This window comes from Sinohyriopsis cumingii, unplaced genomic scaffold, assembly GCF_028554795.1.
Source record: "Sinohyriopsis cumingii isolate HCF-2022 unplaced genomic scaffold, ASM2855479v2 utg002430l, whole genome shotgun sequence".
Taxonomy (NCBI): Eukaryota; Metazoa; Mollusca; class Bivalvia; order Unionida; family Unionidae; genus Sinohyriopsis; species Sinohyriopsis cumingii.
In genome coordinates this window covers 208,823-227,436 of record NW_028316206.1, presented here as the reverse complement: position 1 = coordinate 227,436, position 18,614 = coordinate 208,823, and the positions used below count along the sequence as shown (strand labels likewise).

General features: G+C 35.0%; 1 protein-coding gene across 1 annotated transcript in view; it reads right to left on the bottom strand.

The window, feature by feature from the left end:
- The window catches only part of LOC149770748 (N-acetylated-alpha-linked acidic dipeptidase 2-like), a 120,601-nt gene that overhangs the window by 71,215 nt on the left and 30,772 nt on the right, over positions 1–18,614 (bottom strand). Inside the window, exons 8-11 of the mRNA XM_089949167.1 lie at positions 16,045–16,134; positions 14,378–14,463; positions 9,795–9,914; positions 2,443–2,525 (exon numbers count right to left, since the gene is read on the bottom strand). Of these exons, the coding sequence (XP_089805293.1) occupies positions 2,443–2,525; positions 9,795–9,914; positions 14,378–14,463; positions 16,045–16,134 (379 nt within the window). The remainder of the gene's footprint in view (positions 1–2,442; positions 2,526–9,794; positions 9,915–14,377; positions 14,464–16,044; positions 16,135–18,614) is intronic.

Sequence of the window (18,614 nt, the reverse complement as noted above, 5' to 3'; positions counted from 1 at the left end):
TTGTTCTTCCAAATTTTCTTCCCTTTCTTTCTTCTTTCTTTTCTTGAAAGCTTGTATGGATGGGTACTATCATTCATAAATGCTTATAATTAGCATCATTGAACTTTGACCTGTAAATACTTGTACATAATGCAGGTATGGCCATCGATTTCATTACATGATGTAAAATATAACGTGCATAAGGGGAATCTCATTCTACACAAAGATGACTATCTTGTACAGCATTATAATGAGAGATCACTGTAATTATCATTTCAAGTTGTAATGGCAGACTTGATTCAACTATTTACAATTGAATATACCTTATATACAGGTTAATATTAAATACAACATTATGATAAAGTATATATCAGCAAATCAGTTTTCCATTAATAGTCTATGCTTTTACAGTATTTCATCCACTGTAAGTTTGTCACGGAACCAGGATACAATTAAGCATTTGAATAAAACTGAGAATTCCAATTAGACTGATACCAAAACATTAATACCATTAAGATACAATGCAGTTTATTAAAAATGCCCTGACCATGTTCCTTACATAAAATGTCTTTCCTACTACATCAAAAAAGAATAAAAATTTTACAAACTTACTAAATCAGTTACTGGCAGAAAGACAACTAAAACTTTAGCAAAATCAAACCAGTAGTTTCTAAAATATTTTACCTCAAAGTTGCTGTATGTTAGCTTTAATTTAATCCAAGAACGTGTTGACGCACATGATTTAGCATGATACCAGCTATTAACACCATGGTCCTACAGAAAACACTTCTAATGGCCATAGGTAATTAGCTATTTAAGTATTAAGATAGGCTGAATGAAATATTAGGTAGGTTTATCACCGTTTATCTACATGTATCACCCTTCATAACCATGTAATATTCTTCCATCATCAGTCATGCAAACACAGGGCAAATGACTCTTCACACTATATAAATACCATGCAATATACTGAAGTATGCAAATGAGAAGGTAAAAGGAAAGTATCAATTCACAGGGCCACCATTCAATAGAATTGAAGTACCCTGTATACAACAAATGTTATTAGAATGCTCCAGCATATATATATATATTCAATTAAATAAAACTAAAGGGTACAATGAGTGGTTTTGAAAGTGAGACAGACAGACAGAACATCAGAGACAATGCAAACTGCACACACAATTAGATTAGAAACATGCATCAGAGAAAATAAATCAATAATATAATTACTGGTAATATTTTGCACACAGATTTTATAGGCCATTTATTTTGCATACAGATAGGATAGGCCATTTATTCTGCATACAGATAGGATAGGCCATTTATTTTGCATACAGATTGGATAGGCCATTTATTCTGCACACAGATTGGATAGGCCATTTATTCTGCATACAGATAGGATAGGCCATTTATTCTGCATACAGATTGGATAGGCCATTTATTCTGCATACAGATTGGATAGGCCATTTATTCTGCATACAGACTGGATAGGCCATTTATTTTGCATACAGATTGGATAGGCCATTTTTTTTGCAAACAAGAATTGAAGCCTTATCCCAACACCCAAAAGTATACATCTTTAGTATTAAGAAGAAATAAAATGAACAGTATTCCCAAACACATTTCAAGGTGTATTGATTCTTAAGGTAGATACTGACACACACCCACCCACATATATATATAAAATATAAAGTATTATGGTGGGGGTTGTCCTCCAAAATTGCAGCATTACATTTTAATCCAGATAAATTTAAAATAAGGAAATATTTTGAGGGGTTTCTATGGTTGAAGGGTTCCTTGGTTATTTTCATTGTAAGATGAAAAAATTAAGTATGTTTGGTTTCATACGATGTTTAATGCAAGTTGATCATTCAGCAAGGTGTAACATTGGAGAGTTTGTCTTCAGGAATGAGGTATAAATGGTGAAATTGTTATCCAGCAAGGTGTAATATTGGTGAATTGTGTGTTCAACTGATTCTCATTCAATATGAAATGAAAAAATGGACGTATTTATAAAAAAAATCTAGGTGTGTTATTCTTAAGGTAAATTTGAAAGCAAATTGTTATGTCGTTGAACTGTATGTTCAGCGAGTTGTTACTCGATATGTTGCTGCAAATCTGATGCAGTGCCTCATGAATGGTTTCTTGTGTTTTTAATATGAACAGTACTGATGGAAGTTTGCACGATAAAATTAATGATTTTTACCAACTGAAGGGTTAATATATGGTTTTCTTGATTCATGTTTAGGGTGAAGAAGAAGCACAGAGTTGTTACTATATATAATAAAGACCCAGAGTAGAATTTATAGCATAACTATCTATTGATGTATGAACAACCCACATTTTACATAAAAGACATGTTGCACTTAACGAAAAAGGTACTGACAGAAGATTATCAAAAGTAAAGAAAGAGCGGCAGAGACAAAGAGACAAAGGTACTTACAAAACTGACTGATAACTGACCTCAACCCATTCTGTTGATCCAATTAAACCAACCTCCTCTCCACCCCATGTACAAAAAACAATTGTTCTCTGAGGTCGAATATCTGCAGTAGTTAAAATTTGTGTCATTAAATAAAAACACATTTTAGATGAATAAATTCCACTGAATCATTTTCACATAAATAAGAGTTATGCAACTGATGTTCTACTAGTGAAGAGGAAATTCCATAAATTCGAGGCAAGTCAGTTTCTTCCTGTCAGTTTATTATTCTTAATTGCTGAGGACTGAAACTATCTATGACATCAATGAGGAACTCAAAACAGCCAAATTTTGGTAATAAAAATATTTCCTTACAAGTCTAAGTTAACATGTTTTATAATATACTTTTAACTGCTGTACAAAATTATTGTCATTGCCTTTGACCTTGAATCTGATATCATGGATACCAAATCATTGAACTTGTCCCAGATAATGTATAGATATATAATAAATGAACTTGTCCCAAATAATTTCCAGATATAAAATCAATGAACTTGTCCCAAATAATGTCCAGATATAAAATCAATGAATTTGTCCCAAATAATGTCCAGATATAAAATCAATGAACTTGTCCCAGATAATGTCCAGATATAAAATCAATGAATTTGTCCCAGATAATGTCCAGATATAAAATCAATGAACTTGTCCCAGATAATGTCCAGATATAAAATCAATGAATTTGTCCCAGATAATGTCCAGATATAAAATCAATGAATTTGTCCCAGACAATATCCAGATATAAAATCAATGAACTTGTCCCAGACAATGTCCAGATATAAAATCAATGAATTTGTCCCAGACAATGTCAAGATGTAAAATCAATGAATTTGTCCCAGACAATGTCAGGATATACCCACACACAAAGTTTGACCAAATCATATAGGGTAGGACCAACAGGATATCATTAAGAAGTATTTCAGTGAAAATTTCATGTTGAATCCATTCAGTGATATCAGACTTTCAAGACATTGGCTGTAAAGGATTTCAGTATGAAACACTTAGACATAATAAGAACTTGTTTGGTGAAAAGCCTATGTTAGAATGACCGTCCTTTCAGGAGCCATTTTAGCCATATAAGGTATTCCATTTTCATTTAGGATCAACTAGACCTTACAATAAGTCCTAGAAGTCCTCATGTCAATATGACCACCATGTAAGGATGATTTCTGATAACAAGATTCATTTTCAACATGGCTACCATGCTAGTCATTTTTGGCATCTGGTTGACACCATTTTCATTTTGACCCAATCAGAAATTATGAGATCTTTTGATGAAATCCCATTGTCAATATGGCCATCTTTCAAGGAGAAATAGCCAAAACAGGATTGTCCCATTGTCGTATGACCATCTGTCAAGGAGAAAAACAGTATTGTAAAAGTGAGCACCTTAGTAACCATAATGGTTGTCAAATTAGTTGTTGTTGTTGTTCTAGGGTTTAATGCCATTTTTCAGCACAAGATAGGCTATACATGGCAGCCAGTATAACTGGCGGAGGAAGAACCCTGGAAAACCCAGGGAAGAACCACCGACCTACGAGAAGCTACCGGCAGGCTTTCCCATGTACCAACGTTAGCCAAGCCTTGGACTCGAACCCACGCAGACAGAGGTGAGATGGCAGTGATCCGTAACGGAGAGTGCTTTAGACCACTTGGCCACTCAGGGCCCCAGTTGTCAAATTAGCATTGTTGTCATATAGGTCATTAAAACGTAGTGTGACCACATGTCTGATTGACAGCATTTTTCTTTTGGGCCACCTAGACCTTTTAAAGTCATTTGGTGAACACACAATGTTGATATGTCAAGATAAATAATGGAAATACAGTGAAAACAACATGATTTTCAAGATTGTAACCATTCTGGCCATAGTTGATGTCAGATTGGTACAATTTTCACTTGAAAAAGAATGGACTTTTGGTGAAAACCTCATATAGATGTGACCTTCCATTCAGGAGAAGTAGAAATAAGAAGATTTTCAAGATGGTGGCCATATTAGATGTCTGAGCAGCACCATTAGGACCAATTAGACCCTGGGATGTGTGTGCAATGTTTCATGACATCCCTCCATTGAACAGTAATATCAAAATTGTTTAATGGGCAGATGTTTGATGGACAACAGACAACAGGCCATCCCATAAGCTCTTCTGATCTATGACCAATAAAAGCATTCCAAAGGCCGACATTTTGAAAAGACCTTTACATTTCCCTTTAACTCTGATGAACTACTATTATTTTCTGTATAAAATGAGAAAGAACACTATTTATTGCAGTAAAATTATTATATATTTTTATCATGAAACAACGATGTAACAAAACTCTTTATGGAAATAAAGATTGTTGAAAACTGTGCCAATTTTGAAAAAACAGGTGATTAAATGACTTTGGATCAGTATGTATAAAATTTTTATATATTAATATGTATTCAAGACATACTTCAAATTGTCTAATGAAAGATAACTAAATAAACTCATTTTTCAAGGAATTTTAAAGGAAATCTAAAAGAACAGTAAATACAAGACAGGTAAAAATTTAATCCACAAAATTCTTCTCTAAACTACAGTATTAATCAATGATTATTTAGCTCCCTTCTGTGTAGATTTTACCAGTTTCTAGTAACCATTGTAATGATAGCAATTAATACTGACTAAAGTGATATTGGCAATAATATGTTGACCTTTTTCTAACTAAAGTTTTTTTCTTTTCAAATTTTTAAATTATTATTTTAACTTCTAACCTTTTATAAATTCAGATTTTGTTGGTAAACTAATTTTAATTTTATTCATTCTACTTACCTGGTACTATTATATTACTTTCACTTTTCCTGGTACGAGTCTGCAGTTGAAGGTGAATTATAAAAGAATAATACAAGAAGAGACAATAAAAAACTGAACAATCTTCCAGTCTGATGCCTTGGTTACTTAAGTCATCTGAAATATTAACATTTCACCTAAACCATGACTGAAAGGATATCAAAGTGGGAGAGAGAAGGGAAATTTGGTAAGAACATCAGGTAAGTATTTCTTATTTAAAATTGCTATTACCCTCAAAAGCTACATTTTAAAGGCAGTAACACATTACATGTTAATCATCTATTCGTTACTTTTCTAGCCCCAAGAGAGACTGATGGCCCCAAGAGAGACTGATGGCCCCAACAGAGACTGATAGCCCCAATGGAGACTAATGGCCCCAAGAGAGACTGATGGCCCCATAACCAACTGTCAATTTGAACATGCCATCTACTGTCATTACGGCAGTCTAATGCACACTCAAGGATGGTTTGATAACTTGCTTGACTGCCTGCATAGATGCCTTTGCTTTGCTGCAACATTAACAAAGCTATAATGAAGAGAAGTTGAAATGAAAATGCCAGAAAGTATCTTTCATGATATCATCCAGAGAAGAATGATCAAAAAATACCCACAATGCAGCAATAGCCTTAATTACATGGGCATTGATTGTCATGCAAAAAAATCTCTGTCAGTGTAAAGTTAAAATATTCAATAGAATAATCCACCTTAAGATAGTGGCTGCCAAATATCAGAGATACTTTTTACAGGGAGAAAGAGATTACTGCAACCGTTTTTGATCCTTTATTGCTTATCCAAATGGAAACATAAGGTCTAACCAAGCAAAGGAGTAAGTTTGATCATTCCTAGCACATTAAAATGTGACTGTGACAAAGGATTTCATTTGGTTCAGGGGCTACTACAGAAAGCTAATTCTTGACCAGAAAGCCTAGTTGCAATGAAGCAAATGAATCATAGTTGCCATTGAATCATAGGCAATCCTCTCTCACAGAAAATGCATGAAGTTTTCTCCTTGCCTGTGCTAGAGAGAGTGAAGGTGAGACTTCAACCCTATGTGAGGATCATCCATTCCTGTCTTGACAGATACTTTACCAGGATATTTCTCTTGACCGGAATGTAGCAGACTCTCACAATAATCCCATCCAAAGTTATCCATCTGCATAGCTTCCATATTTACAAGCAAAATGGGACAGGAGTGCTTCATTGACATCTAAGGTATGCCACAACAAATGTGGTTAGGAGAAAAGCCCTAAAGAATTACATCCTCAGGCTCTAGGTGAGCATCCCTGCATAAAGCTAATGCATTGTTGTACAGGAAAGATTGACCAATTCTGGCCAGAAACCTGTCTTGATTGAGCCATCATCTCAGGTGGTGATGCAATTAGGATCCTACAAAAGTCAGTGTAGGGCATGGGTCCATGTTAGATCTCCAATTAGCTATCAGCAGGAACAGCAGAGGCCTCATATGATGTATTCCTTGGTGAACCAGGTTTGCTACCATGTTCAAGGTCCCCAGGAGAGAGAAGTAGAAACAAACAGACAACAAAGCCTTATGTGACAGTTTACTATTGTTTTGAGTCTGCATTTGTTTTCTTTCTATCCATTTTTTCCCTTGTTATATTTTGTAAAGACTAAATCCAGATACACACTCTAGTCTAGACCCTCAGATACACACTCTAGTCTAGGCCCCTCAGATACACACTCTAGGCTAGGCACCTGAGATACACACTCTAGTCTAGACCCCTCAGATACAACTATAGTCTAGGCCCCTCAGATACACACTCTAGTCTAGGCCCCTCAGATACACACTCTAGTCTAGGCCCCTCAGATACAACTATAGTCTAGGCCCCTCAGATACACTCTAGTCTAGGCCCCTCAGGTATGTATAACTATTCAGATTCTAAAGAATGATTGTTTATCCATGTGTTGTGCTGTCAGCTGTCAAGTTTAAATTTCAGCATATTCTCATGTCAATGTGTACAATGCTAATGGGATTAATGCTTTATGATGTTCAATTAAAGTTAACTAATGAGTCAAAATTCTTTTCTCCTTTTCCCAGCAGATAAAACATTAGAAGCCAGTAACACTTCTCCAAAACTTATTATGAGAGACAGTATTTGTGACACCCTGTTGGGGTAACATGAACTGTGCATAAATTTGACATATGAAGACATTTATCCTACAGAAACAAATTTATGTCAGAAGCCCACCAGAGGATGTTGCGTATCAATCAAAGAAAATAAATCTTATCCTATCTTAACAGTCATCAACATAGTGGATGATGGGAATCTCTAATAGTCTTAAATTTGATAATTTGACAAGTTATTACCCACTTTCTTCAAAACCAGGAAGAAAAAGAAATACAATCCTGGACCTTGAGTGTTTTTTTATGCTCTCTATTGCCCCTTTGTTAAGAATGATGTATACCTTATACCTTTGGGATGCCAATTTGGCAATTTGATCAACTGAAACCAAACAGTGGTATTTCACTGAGGTGGAGGGTCATGCAAGCAAATCCAGTACCTTTCTTTTATTGTGCAGAGGACCCAAGCATCCTCCATTAGGTCCACAAGGCAAAGTTTAGTCTGGCGCCTACTGGGATTTTGGAAAGAGAGGGACTTTGCAGATAAAGGTGCATCTCTTCAGGACTGATTGCTTACCCTCTTAGGGAGGAGGAAGGAGTCTGTGGACTTCCTGGCCTGGCCCTTCCAGCCACCCCTTTCATTGAAAGAATGGACAGAAGGCATGTAAAAAGGAGTTGGACAGTTCTGTAGGGACCACTACTTCAATATTTGGTGGGGGACCCATAGACTTCCAAGGATAGAGACACTTCTTATCCAGTTTTGCCAGACCTGGAACTGATTCTAATGACTGGTGTTGCTGGTCTCTGATATCTAGTGGGGGACATCTAACATTCTCACCTCTGTTAGAGTGGGTTCACATTTCAGGCTCATATATCATGGGTATGTGAGAATGCTTGCCAGTAGTTCCCATGCAGTGGTTTTTCTTCCCGGGGTTTTCCTGGGTTCTTCCTCCACCAGATATACTGGCCACCATGTATAACCTATCATGTGCTGCAAAATGATATTGATAAGTGCTACAAAATAAACAGATTTGTTTGTGAGCACCATAGAGGTTAAGCCACTAAATAAAGGCTCCATGTCAAATAAGTCTGCAATCAGCAGATCCTTGTTGTGTTCCAGCAAAACCTTCAATGTACTGAATGTACCATCCTTACTAAGATGGAGAAGTTCCACCAAATGTACCATCAATATGGCAACAGCTTCTGTAAGCCTTTGCAAGATAGCTTCTGATAGTGACTCAGATGGTTGAAGGAGATAACCGCAAAGACACTGGTGTGTGAAAGTATGTTAACCAGTGTTGAAACATTAGGCTCCATAGCTTCAAACAACTCTACTGGAGTGCAAGCCCAGGTTCCTGTCAATATCCCTACCTGCAACTCTCTTGAATCTATGGCAGGAGGCCTGGGTGGCTAAACAGGCAAATGTAGCATGTAACAGAACATTAAAACAATGACCCACAGTATGGAAGAGAGAAATGACCACTCCTTCTACTGTCTGGTTGCGTATTAGCCTTGCATTAACTTCTGCACTATGCAAAGATGTGGGGGGGGGGGAGGGGAAAGCAGCAGAAGATCAGGTTTATTCTGTGCCAAGCTAAAGACCAAAGAAACAGAAAGCTTAAGACACAAAACTAGGTGAATAAGATAATAATAGTTTACTGTTTTATAAATTTCCATTCATCATCCATCATTTAATCCCTTGGGTGAGACTGAAATGGAAACATCAGAGGAGGAGAATGAGCAGATGGAAATGGGTCATCGATCCTCAAACTTATTTGTATCCCCTAATATGGATCATCCTGTCACTCATGATTTATGCATGAAAAGAGCTTGAGAAACAAACATTAAGCAAAAAATATAACCAGAGTCAGTGAAGTATCAAAACATTAGGTGGTCACAGTAGTACATCTACAATGACGGCTCAGTCTATGCAAACTTAACTTTTGCTTCGTGAAGAAGACATATGCTTTGATGAAGGAATATCATGCAAATTAATGTGAAAATATTTTTTTATCTCACTGTTATTCACCACGCTTCAGTCATATTATCAATGTAAAACAAAGGTGCCAACATGTCAGATTCAAATGCAAGGCTGTTAGGGTAGAGGTTGAACCAATTTGTTTGCTGGATGGTATGTAAAGTAGTTGTGTTATTGCAGTAGAAATTGAACTTGCCTTCATGCTAGTGTGACAAAAATAAATATTATCATTCATCTATATGATGGGGAATTAAAGCTATCTTTGGGGTAAATAATATACAGCTTCTTTTCATTCCCTATTTATCACAGGCCTCACATAAGACTCTTGTCTTTTAATTTTGGTCAGCTGAGCAACTGGCTAATCCAGATATTGTTTGTGAAGCATGAACAGCTGTTTTCAAACCTAATCTACAGAAGACACTAATACCAGACCAAGGTAGATTCTATCCAACAGGTATTCAACTTACCTGACTGTTTCATTTTTCCCATTACACGTGTAATTTCAGTGAGAGCTGCTGTCCCTGACAGGGGATCTATTGCTCCAAACACCCAGGCATCATGGTGGTTACCTAGCATCACATACCTGTCTGGATACAATAAAATTTAATTGCTGTTTTAAATCTATTTAGTTAAAAAAGAGAAGCCAGATATCTTGAGTTTGATACAGTTCATCAAAATTTAATCTCATCAAGGTGAATCCTTCTATAATTTTTCACTTCATTTTCAAATTCATAGATTAAAAAGCCCCAGGTTATTCTTTTATATATAAAATCCATCTCTAATACATACCTGTCATATTCCCAAACAGTGCAGAGGGGGGAGGAGGTTAAGACTCAAAAAGTGTGTTTTATGGTCCTAAAATAGGTCCCTGCATGTAACCAAATAAACAATACTGAATAGAGAATAAGCTATCTGTTCTTATAAGCCTATATCAAATGTTTGGACATTTAAATCTGAATAATAAAATAAAAACTTATGTCTGTTTTTTTGAAGCATTTAAAACACTTACAATGAAAAAATAATATTTGGTAGACTTAGTATTGTCTAATATCAATGCAATACATACATGCAAACAGATAATCACACCCATACTATCATTAAATAAAAACATACATCAAGTTTTGGTCTTTAAACTCCATTGGATGGCAAAATATATGCTTAATTTGGTGCAGTCTTTGCTCCTTTCAACAGTTGAATATGGGGTTTGAAGGTAATGCAAGTGTCATTAGTGTTCATCCTTTCACTCACTAGATACTGGATTTATGTCTAGGGAAGAGAACAAGAATTATGTATGTTTGTGTCAGACATTAAAGCAAGTATTAAGTATGTCTGTATCTATGCCCAGATTAGATCAAGTATCAAATCTATGTCCAGTCATTAGAACACGAATCAAGTATGTCTGTGTCCATGCCCAGATTAGATCAAAGGTCTCATCTATGTCCAGTCATTAGAACACAAATCAAGTATGTATGTGTACATACATAAGAACAAAGATGAAATATGTCTGTGTCCAGAACAAGAATCAAGCTGGCCTATGTCTAGAACAAGCAACAAGCTGGTCTATGTCTAGAACAAGCATCAAGCTGGCATATGTTTAGAACAAGAATGAAGCTGGCCTATGTCTAGAACAAGCATCAATCTGGCATATGTCTAGAACAAGCATCAAGCTGGCCTATATCTAGAACAAGCATCAAGCTGGCCTATGTCTAGAACAAGAATGAAGCTGGCCTATGTCTAGAACAAGCATCAAGCTGGCCTATGTCTAGAACAAGCATCAAGTTGGCCTATGTCTAGAACAAGAATGAAACTGGCCTATGTCTAGAACAAGCATCAAGCTGGCCTATGTCTAGAACAAGCATCAAGCTGGCCCATGTCTAGAACAAGCAACAAGCTGGCCTATGTCTAGAACAAGCATCAAGCTGGCCTATGTCTAGAACAAGAATGAAGCTGGCCTATGTCTAGAACAAGCATCAAGCTGGCCCATGTCTAAAACAAGCATCAAGCTGGCCTATGACTAGAACAAGCAACAAGCTGGCCTATGTCTAGAACAAGCATCAAGCTGGCCTATGTCTAGAACAAGCATCAAGCTGGCATATGTTTAGAACAAGAATGAAGCTGGCCTATGTCTAGAACAAGCATCAAGCTGGCATATGTCTAGAACAAGCATCAAGCTGGCCTATATCTAGAACAAGCATCAAGCTGGCCTATGTCTAGAACAAGAATGAAGCTGGCCTATGTCTAGAACAAGCATCAAGCTGGTCTATGTCTAGAACAAGCATCAAGTTGGCCTATGTCTAGAACAAGAATGAAACTGGCCTATGTCTAGAACAAGCATCAAGCTGGCCTATGTCTAGAACAAGCATCAAGCTGGCCCATGTCTAGAACAAGCAACAAGCTGGCCTATGTCTAGAACAAGCATCAAGCTGGCCTATGTCTAGAACAAGAATGAAGCTGGCCTATGTCTAGAACAAGCATCAAGCTGGCCCATGTCTAAAACAAGCATCAAGCTGGCCTATGACTAGAACAAGCAACAAGCTGGCCTATGTCTAGAACAAGCATCAAGCTGGCCTATGTCTAGAACAAGCATCAAGCTGGCCTATGTCTAGAACAAGCATCAAGCTGGCCCATGTCTAGAACAAGCATCAAGCTGGCCTATGACTAGAACAAGCATCAAGTTGGCCTATGTCTAGAACAAGCATCAAGCTGGCCTATGTCTAGAACAAGCATCAAGCTGGCCTATGTCTAGAACAAGCATCAAGCTGGCCTATGTCTAGAACAAGGCATCAAGCTGGCCTATGTCTAGAACAAGCATCAAGCTGGCCTATGTCTAGAACAAGCATCAAGCTGGCCTATGTCTAGAACAAGCATCAAGCTGGCCTATATCTAGAACAAGCATCAAGATGGCCTATGTCTAGAACAAGCATCAAGCTGGCATATGTCTAGAACAAGCATCAAGCTGGCATATGTCTAGAACAAGGCATCAAGCTGGCCTATGTCTAGAACAAGCATCAAGCTGGCCTATGTCTAGAACAAGCATCAAGCTGGCCTATGTCTAGAACAAGCATCAAGCTGGCATATGTCTAGAACAAGCATCAAGCTGGCCTATGTCTAGAACAAGCATCATGCTGGCCTATGTCTAGAACAAGCATCAAGCTGGCATATGTCTAGAACAAACATCAAGATGGCCTATGTCTAGAACAAGCATCAAGCTGGCATAGTCTAGAACAAGAATCAAGCTGGTATATGTCCAGACATCAGATCAATAATCAGGCTGATCTATATCCATATGTCACAAGAAGAAGAAGCAGCAAGTATGTCCAGATATAAGAAAAAGCATCAAGTATTTCTAAATTAAAACAAGTTTCAAGCTGGTCTATGACAATAGTTTGATATCAAGTATGTCTATGTCCAGACATTAGTCTTATATCAAGTATGTCTATGTCCAGACATTAGTCTTATATCAATTATGTCTATGTCCAGACAATGGACTTATATCAAGTATGTCTATGTCCAGACAATAGTCGGATATCAAGTATGTCTATGTCCAGACAATAGTTTGATAACAAATGTGTCTATGTCCAGACAATAGTATTATATCAAGTATGTCTTTGTCCAGACAATAGTCTTATATCAAGTATGTCTTTGTCCAGACAATAGTCTTATATCAAGTATGTCTTTGTCCAGACAATGGACTTATATCAAGTATGTCTATGTCCAGACAATGGACTTATATCAAGTATGTCTATGTCCAGAAAATAGTCGGATATCAAGTATGTCTACGTACAGATGTTAGTCTTATATCAATTATGTCTATGTCCAGATGTTTGTCTTATATCAATTATGTCTATGTCCAGACGTTTGTCTTATATCAATTATGTTTATGTCCAGACATTAGTCTTAAATCAAGTATGTCTATGTCCAGACATTAGTCTTATATCAAGTATGTCTATGTTCAGATGTTAGTATTATATCATTTATGTCTATGTTCAGACATTAGTCTTATATCAATTATGTCTATGTCCAGACATTAGTCAGATATCAATTATGTCTATGTTCAGATGCTAGTATTATATCAATTATGTCTATGTCCAGACGTTAGTCTTAAATCAAGCATGTCTATGTCCAGACATTAGTCTTATATCAAGCATATCTATGTCCAGACGTTAGTCTTATATCAAGTATGTGTATGTCCAGACATTAATCTTATATCAAGTATGTCTATGTCCAGACGTTAGTATTATATCAATTATGTCTATGTCCAGACAATGGACTTATATCAAGTATGTCTATGTCCAGACATTAGTCTTATATCAAGTATGTCTATGTCCAGACATTAGTCTTAAATCAAGTATGTCTATGTCCAGACATTAGTCTTATATCAAGTATGTGTATGTCCAGACATTAATCTTATATCAAGTATGTCTATGTCCAGACGTTAGTATTATATCAATTATGTCTATGTCCAGACAATGGACTTATATCAAGTATGTCTATGTCCAGACATTAGTCTTATATCAAGTATGTCTATGTCCAGACATTAGTCTTATATCAAGTATGTCTATGTCCAGACGTTAGTCTTATATCAAGTATGTGTATGTCCAGACATTAATCTTATATCAAGTATGTCTATGTCCAGACGTTAGTATTATATCAATTATGTCTATGTCCAGACAATGGACTTATATCAAGTACGTCTATGTCCAGACATTAGTCTTATATCAAGCATGTCTATGTCCAGACATTAGTATTATATTAATTATGTCTATGTTCAGATGTTAGTATTACATCATTTATGTCCATGTCCAGACGTTTGTCTTACTGTACCATGTAACTGTTCTTGGTGATTAAGGTGTTGGGGATATGTATGTTTGTGTTTCAACCCTTTTCAAAGGGAAAGATTTCACAAGCCTGTGCCTTCTCACAACATCTAAAATATACACAGCAAGTATTGCATAACTCTAATGCTAGCTAGGATATTTTTGTTTTAAGATATCTTTACTAAATATTAATAATGTTAACTATAAAAAAATGGTCAGTTATCCTGAAATACCTGGTTCAACCTTCCCCCTTATAATTCCAATAATATTTTCCACTGTCACAACCTTTAGGTAATTGTTCACTGTCAGTTTCACCTTCCTGAAACACAAATGACACGAAGGTACAAACAATATTTATAGGTAAGTAAAATTAACAGCAGATCAAGAAACTATAACATGTTGACATGTAACTGAATACAATTCAAATCTTTTATTTTGTTGTAATAGAAGGAAGGTACTTTGTCAACAAAAAAAAACAAAGGTTATAACTCAATAACATTTTGTCATAAAATAAAGGAAATCAAATTGTTTTCATAATGAAAAGCTTTATATCTAATCTTGCTTGAGTTTGTGCAATCAATCAACTGTATGTTGAGCAGAAACAAAATTCATTAAGGACGTAACATGAAGGAATTCGACATGATAGACAGGCATGGTAAATTCTTTTTATACATCTAGAGATATGATGGGGCAGGACACGCATTCATTTTTTTCAAAATTATAGTATTTTCAAAGGTATTAAGTCTGAAAAATATACTGGGAAAAATGATGGGGTTAATAATTAAAATAATGAAAGTTAATATATTGGTAAATTTTTGGGATGAAAGATTTCAGACATGACAGATATGTAAATGTATACTGGATTACACTTGAGACCAACCTAACCTGAAATTTGAAAACTGGCTTTTACTCATGAAATGACATAAAGAAATTGATTAATTCAAGAGCTTTGCTTCCATCTTATGTAGCAGCAAAAGCTGATAATGAAATTTTCAGAAGTTTTATGCAACACAAATTTTATCATGTTTGTACAATAGAGCCTATACAAATCTTGTGCATTAGAGCTTATATAACTCTTGTACATTAGGGCTTATAGATATCTTGTACAATACAGCTTATATAAATCTTGTACTATAGAGCTTATAGAAATCTTGTACATTAAGGCTTATAAAATTCTTGTACATTAGAGCTTATATAAATCTTGTACATTAGAGCTTATACAAGTCTTGTACATTAGAGTTTATAAAAATCTTGTACATTAGAGTTTTTAAAAAATCTTGTACATTAGAGTTTATAAAAATCTTGTACATTAGAGTTTATAAAAATCTTGTACATTAGAGCTTATACAAGTTTTGAACATTATACTTATAGAAATCTTGTACATTAGAGCTTGTAAAATCTTATACATTAGGGCTTGTCAAATCTTGTATATTAGGGCTAATACTAAGTTTATACAACAGAGCTTATAAAGATCTTGTTCATCAGAGCTTATAGAAATCTTGTATATTAGGGTTTATAGAAATCTTGTATATTAGGGCTTATAGAAATCTTGTATATTAGGGCTTATAGAAATCTTGTATGTTAGGGCTTATAGAAATCTTGTATGTTAGGGCTTATAGAAATCTTATATGTCAGGGCTTATAAAATCTTGTATGTTAGGGCTTATAGAAATCTTGTATGTTAGGGCTTATAGAAATCTTGTATGTTAAGGCTAATATAAATCTTGTGTGTTAGGGTTAATATAAATCTTGTATGTTAGGGCTATTAAAAAACTCTTGTATGTTAGGGCTTATAAAATCTTGTATGCTAGAGCTTATAAAATTTTGTATGTTAGGGCTATTAGAAATCTTGTGTTTATCCTGCTAAATGAAAAAGAGCCTCAGAATATTCTCAAAATTACCTGGTTGAATTGGCAAATCCAGGACCAACCCTGTATGTTATATTAAGTTTTCCTTTCCAGGTATCAGGAACTGATGGGCCACCCAGTTCCCTGAAATTTGTAATAACTTTTCTTACCATGCTAAAAGAACTTGTATTCAACTGCAAATAACTAGTGTGAAATGTTCTTCATTTCAGATCACAGATGTTATAAACATATTACACTCTGATCTGCTGACAGAAAATTGCTGTTATACATGGTTACACATTATCATCTATCATCAGTGTAAACCATACCAAAATCTTTGTAATTTTTAAATCAGAATATTCTAGAATCATTTAACTAAAGTCATTTGAATAGATAATCTTTTTCATTTTCAAAATATAAAGAGCATCTCTTTAGTTTGGTATGTAAAGTATTTATCCCACGATAAAATGAACAGTGTAGGGTATGTACAGTATTTATCCCATGATAAAAGGCACAGTGTAGGGGGCAACCTAACACATTTGTCAAAATATAGGATGGACCCATGACCTAAGTTAATTGTTAAAATGTTTGAATCATGAGGTATGGCTTATCATTTCATAATTACATTGTCAGCAAGTGAAAAATAAACTGCACTGAAGTGTGTTATTCATCACAATTTTCTATTTTATACTAGGAGACAAAAACAATTTATAAATTATTTTTCATTTCTGATAAATGTCAAGAAGAATTAAGGTGTATGCCAATTTAATATAATAAAGTAATTACCTAAGCCAATTTAATATAATAAAGTAATTACCTAAGCCAATTTTATATAATAAAGTAATTACCTAAGCAGACAGAATAATGTTATTATTTATAGTATTTATGAATCAGTTTACTATATATTTGTTATTATGTACAATTTCATGGATAAGAGGTAAATGATGAAATATTACTCAAATATGGAAATATTACTCAAATTTGGAAATATTACTCAAATTGGAAATATTACTCAAATTTGGAAATATTAATCAAATTTGGAAATATTACTCAAATTTGGAAATATTACTCAGATTTGGAAATATTACTCAAATTTGGAAATATTACTCAAATTTGGAAATATTACTCAAATTGGAAATATTACTCAAATTTGGAAATATTAATAAAATTTGGAAATATTATTCAAACTTGGAAATATTACTAAAAATTGGAAAATGTCTGGTCACTGAACATTTTCCAGAAAGATTTGGAGTTTTATTATGTAGGAATTAGGCCACATCATCATTAAAAAAATTAAAACATTTTCCAGAAAGATTTGGAGTTTTATTATGTAGGAATTAGGCCACATTATCATTAAAACAATTAAAACATTTTCCAGAAAGATTTGGAGTTTTATTAAGTAGAAATTAGGCCACATCATCATTAAAAAAATTGAAACATTTTCCAGAAAGATTTGGAGTTTTATTAAGTAGGAATTAGGCCACATCATCATTAAAAAAATTATTCAGTGCTTTGAGTAACAAAATTTATACCTGACTTGGAAATATTATTCAAAATTTACAATTGCATCCTTTTGATTGGTCAGAAAATATCTTCAATCTCTTCAAGTAAGATTTTGAGTTGTATTATGGAGGAACCAGATCTTGTCTTGCATACTGTCCCAACAGATCAATGTCTACACTGTTTGTTCTACTAATAAAATTAAGCAAGCCACATGGATACTGATATTCTGGCACAATTTGTGATGGCAAACCTGGGTCTATTCCATAATCAGCTGGGACCTGTTTTTACATACAAAGGAAAATATTGTATCTCTCTTATCCTATTAAAGCTCAATTTCTTCATTAAGATCAAGGATGAATAATAAGACATGATTGGAACCAAACAATGTTCTTTCAAAATGGTTTAAGTATTAGAATGTAATCAAATTGATCTGTATTGATACAAACACTTAATTATTTAGAAGAGTCAATTGTTTTTAATTCAAATGCCCACTGTTGCCTTTAATGACTTTATCAGCCTATTTGTAAAGGATTCTCTTGTCTTGTGACCCAGGAAAAGAGCAATTTGAAGATGACAGATTCTCCATGTCCCTCTTTTACATAATGACTAATACTGAAAGTTCCTTATGGTCCATGACTCCCAATCTCTAAACTACTTATGTTGCACCCTATGGTACATGACTCAATTTCTATACTACTTATGTTGCACCTTATGGTCAATGACTCCCAATTTCTCTACTACTTGTGCTGTACTCTATGGTACATGACTCCCACTCTCTCTACTACTTGTGCTGTACTCTATGGTACATGACTCCCACTCTCTCTACTACTTGTGCTGTACTCTATGGTACATGACTCCCACTCTCTCTACTACTTGTGCTGTACTCTATGGTACATGACTCCCACTCTCTCTACTACTTATGCTGTACTCTATGGTACATGACTCCCAATCTCTATACTACTTATGCTGTACTCTATGGTACATGACTCCCAATCTCTATACTACTTGTGCTGTACTCTATGGTACATGACTCCCAATCTCTATACTACTTGTGCTGTACTCTATGGTACATGACTCCCAATCTCTATACTACTTGTGCTGTACTCTATGGTACATGACTC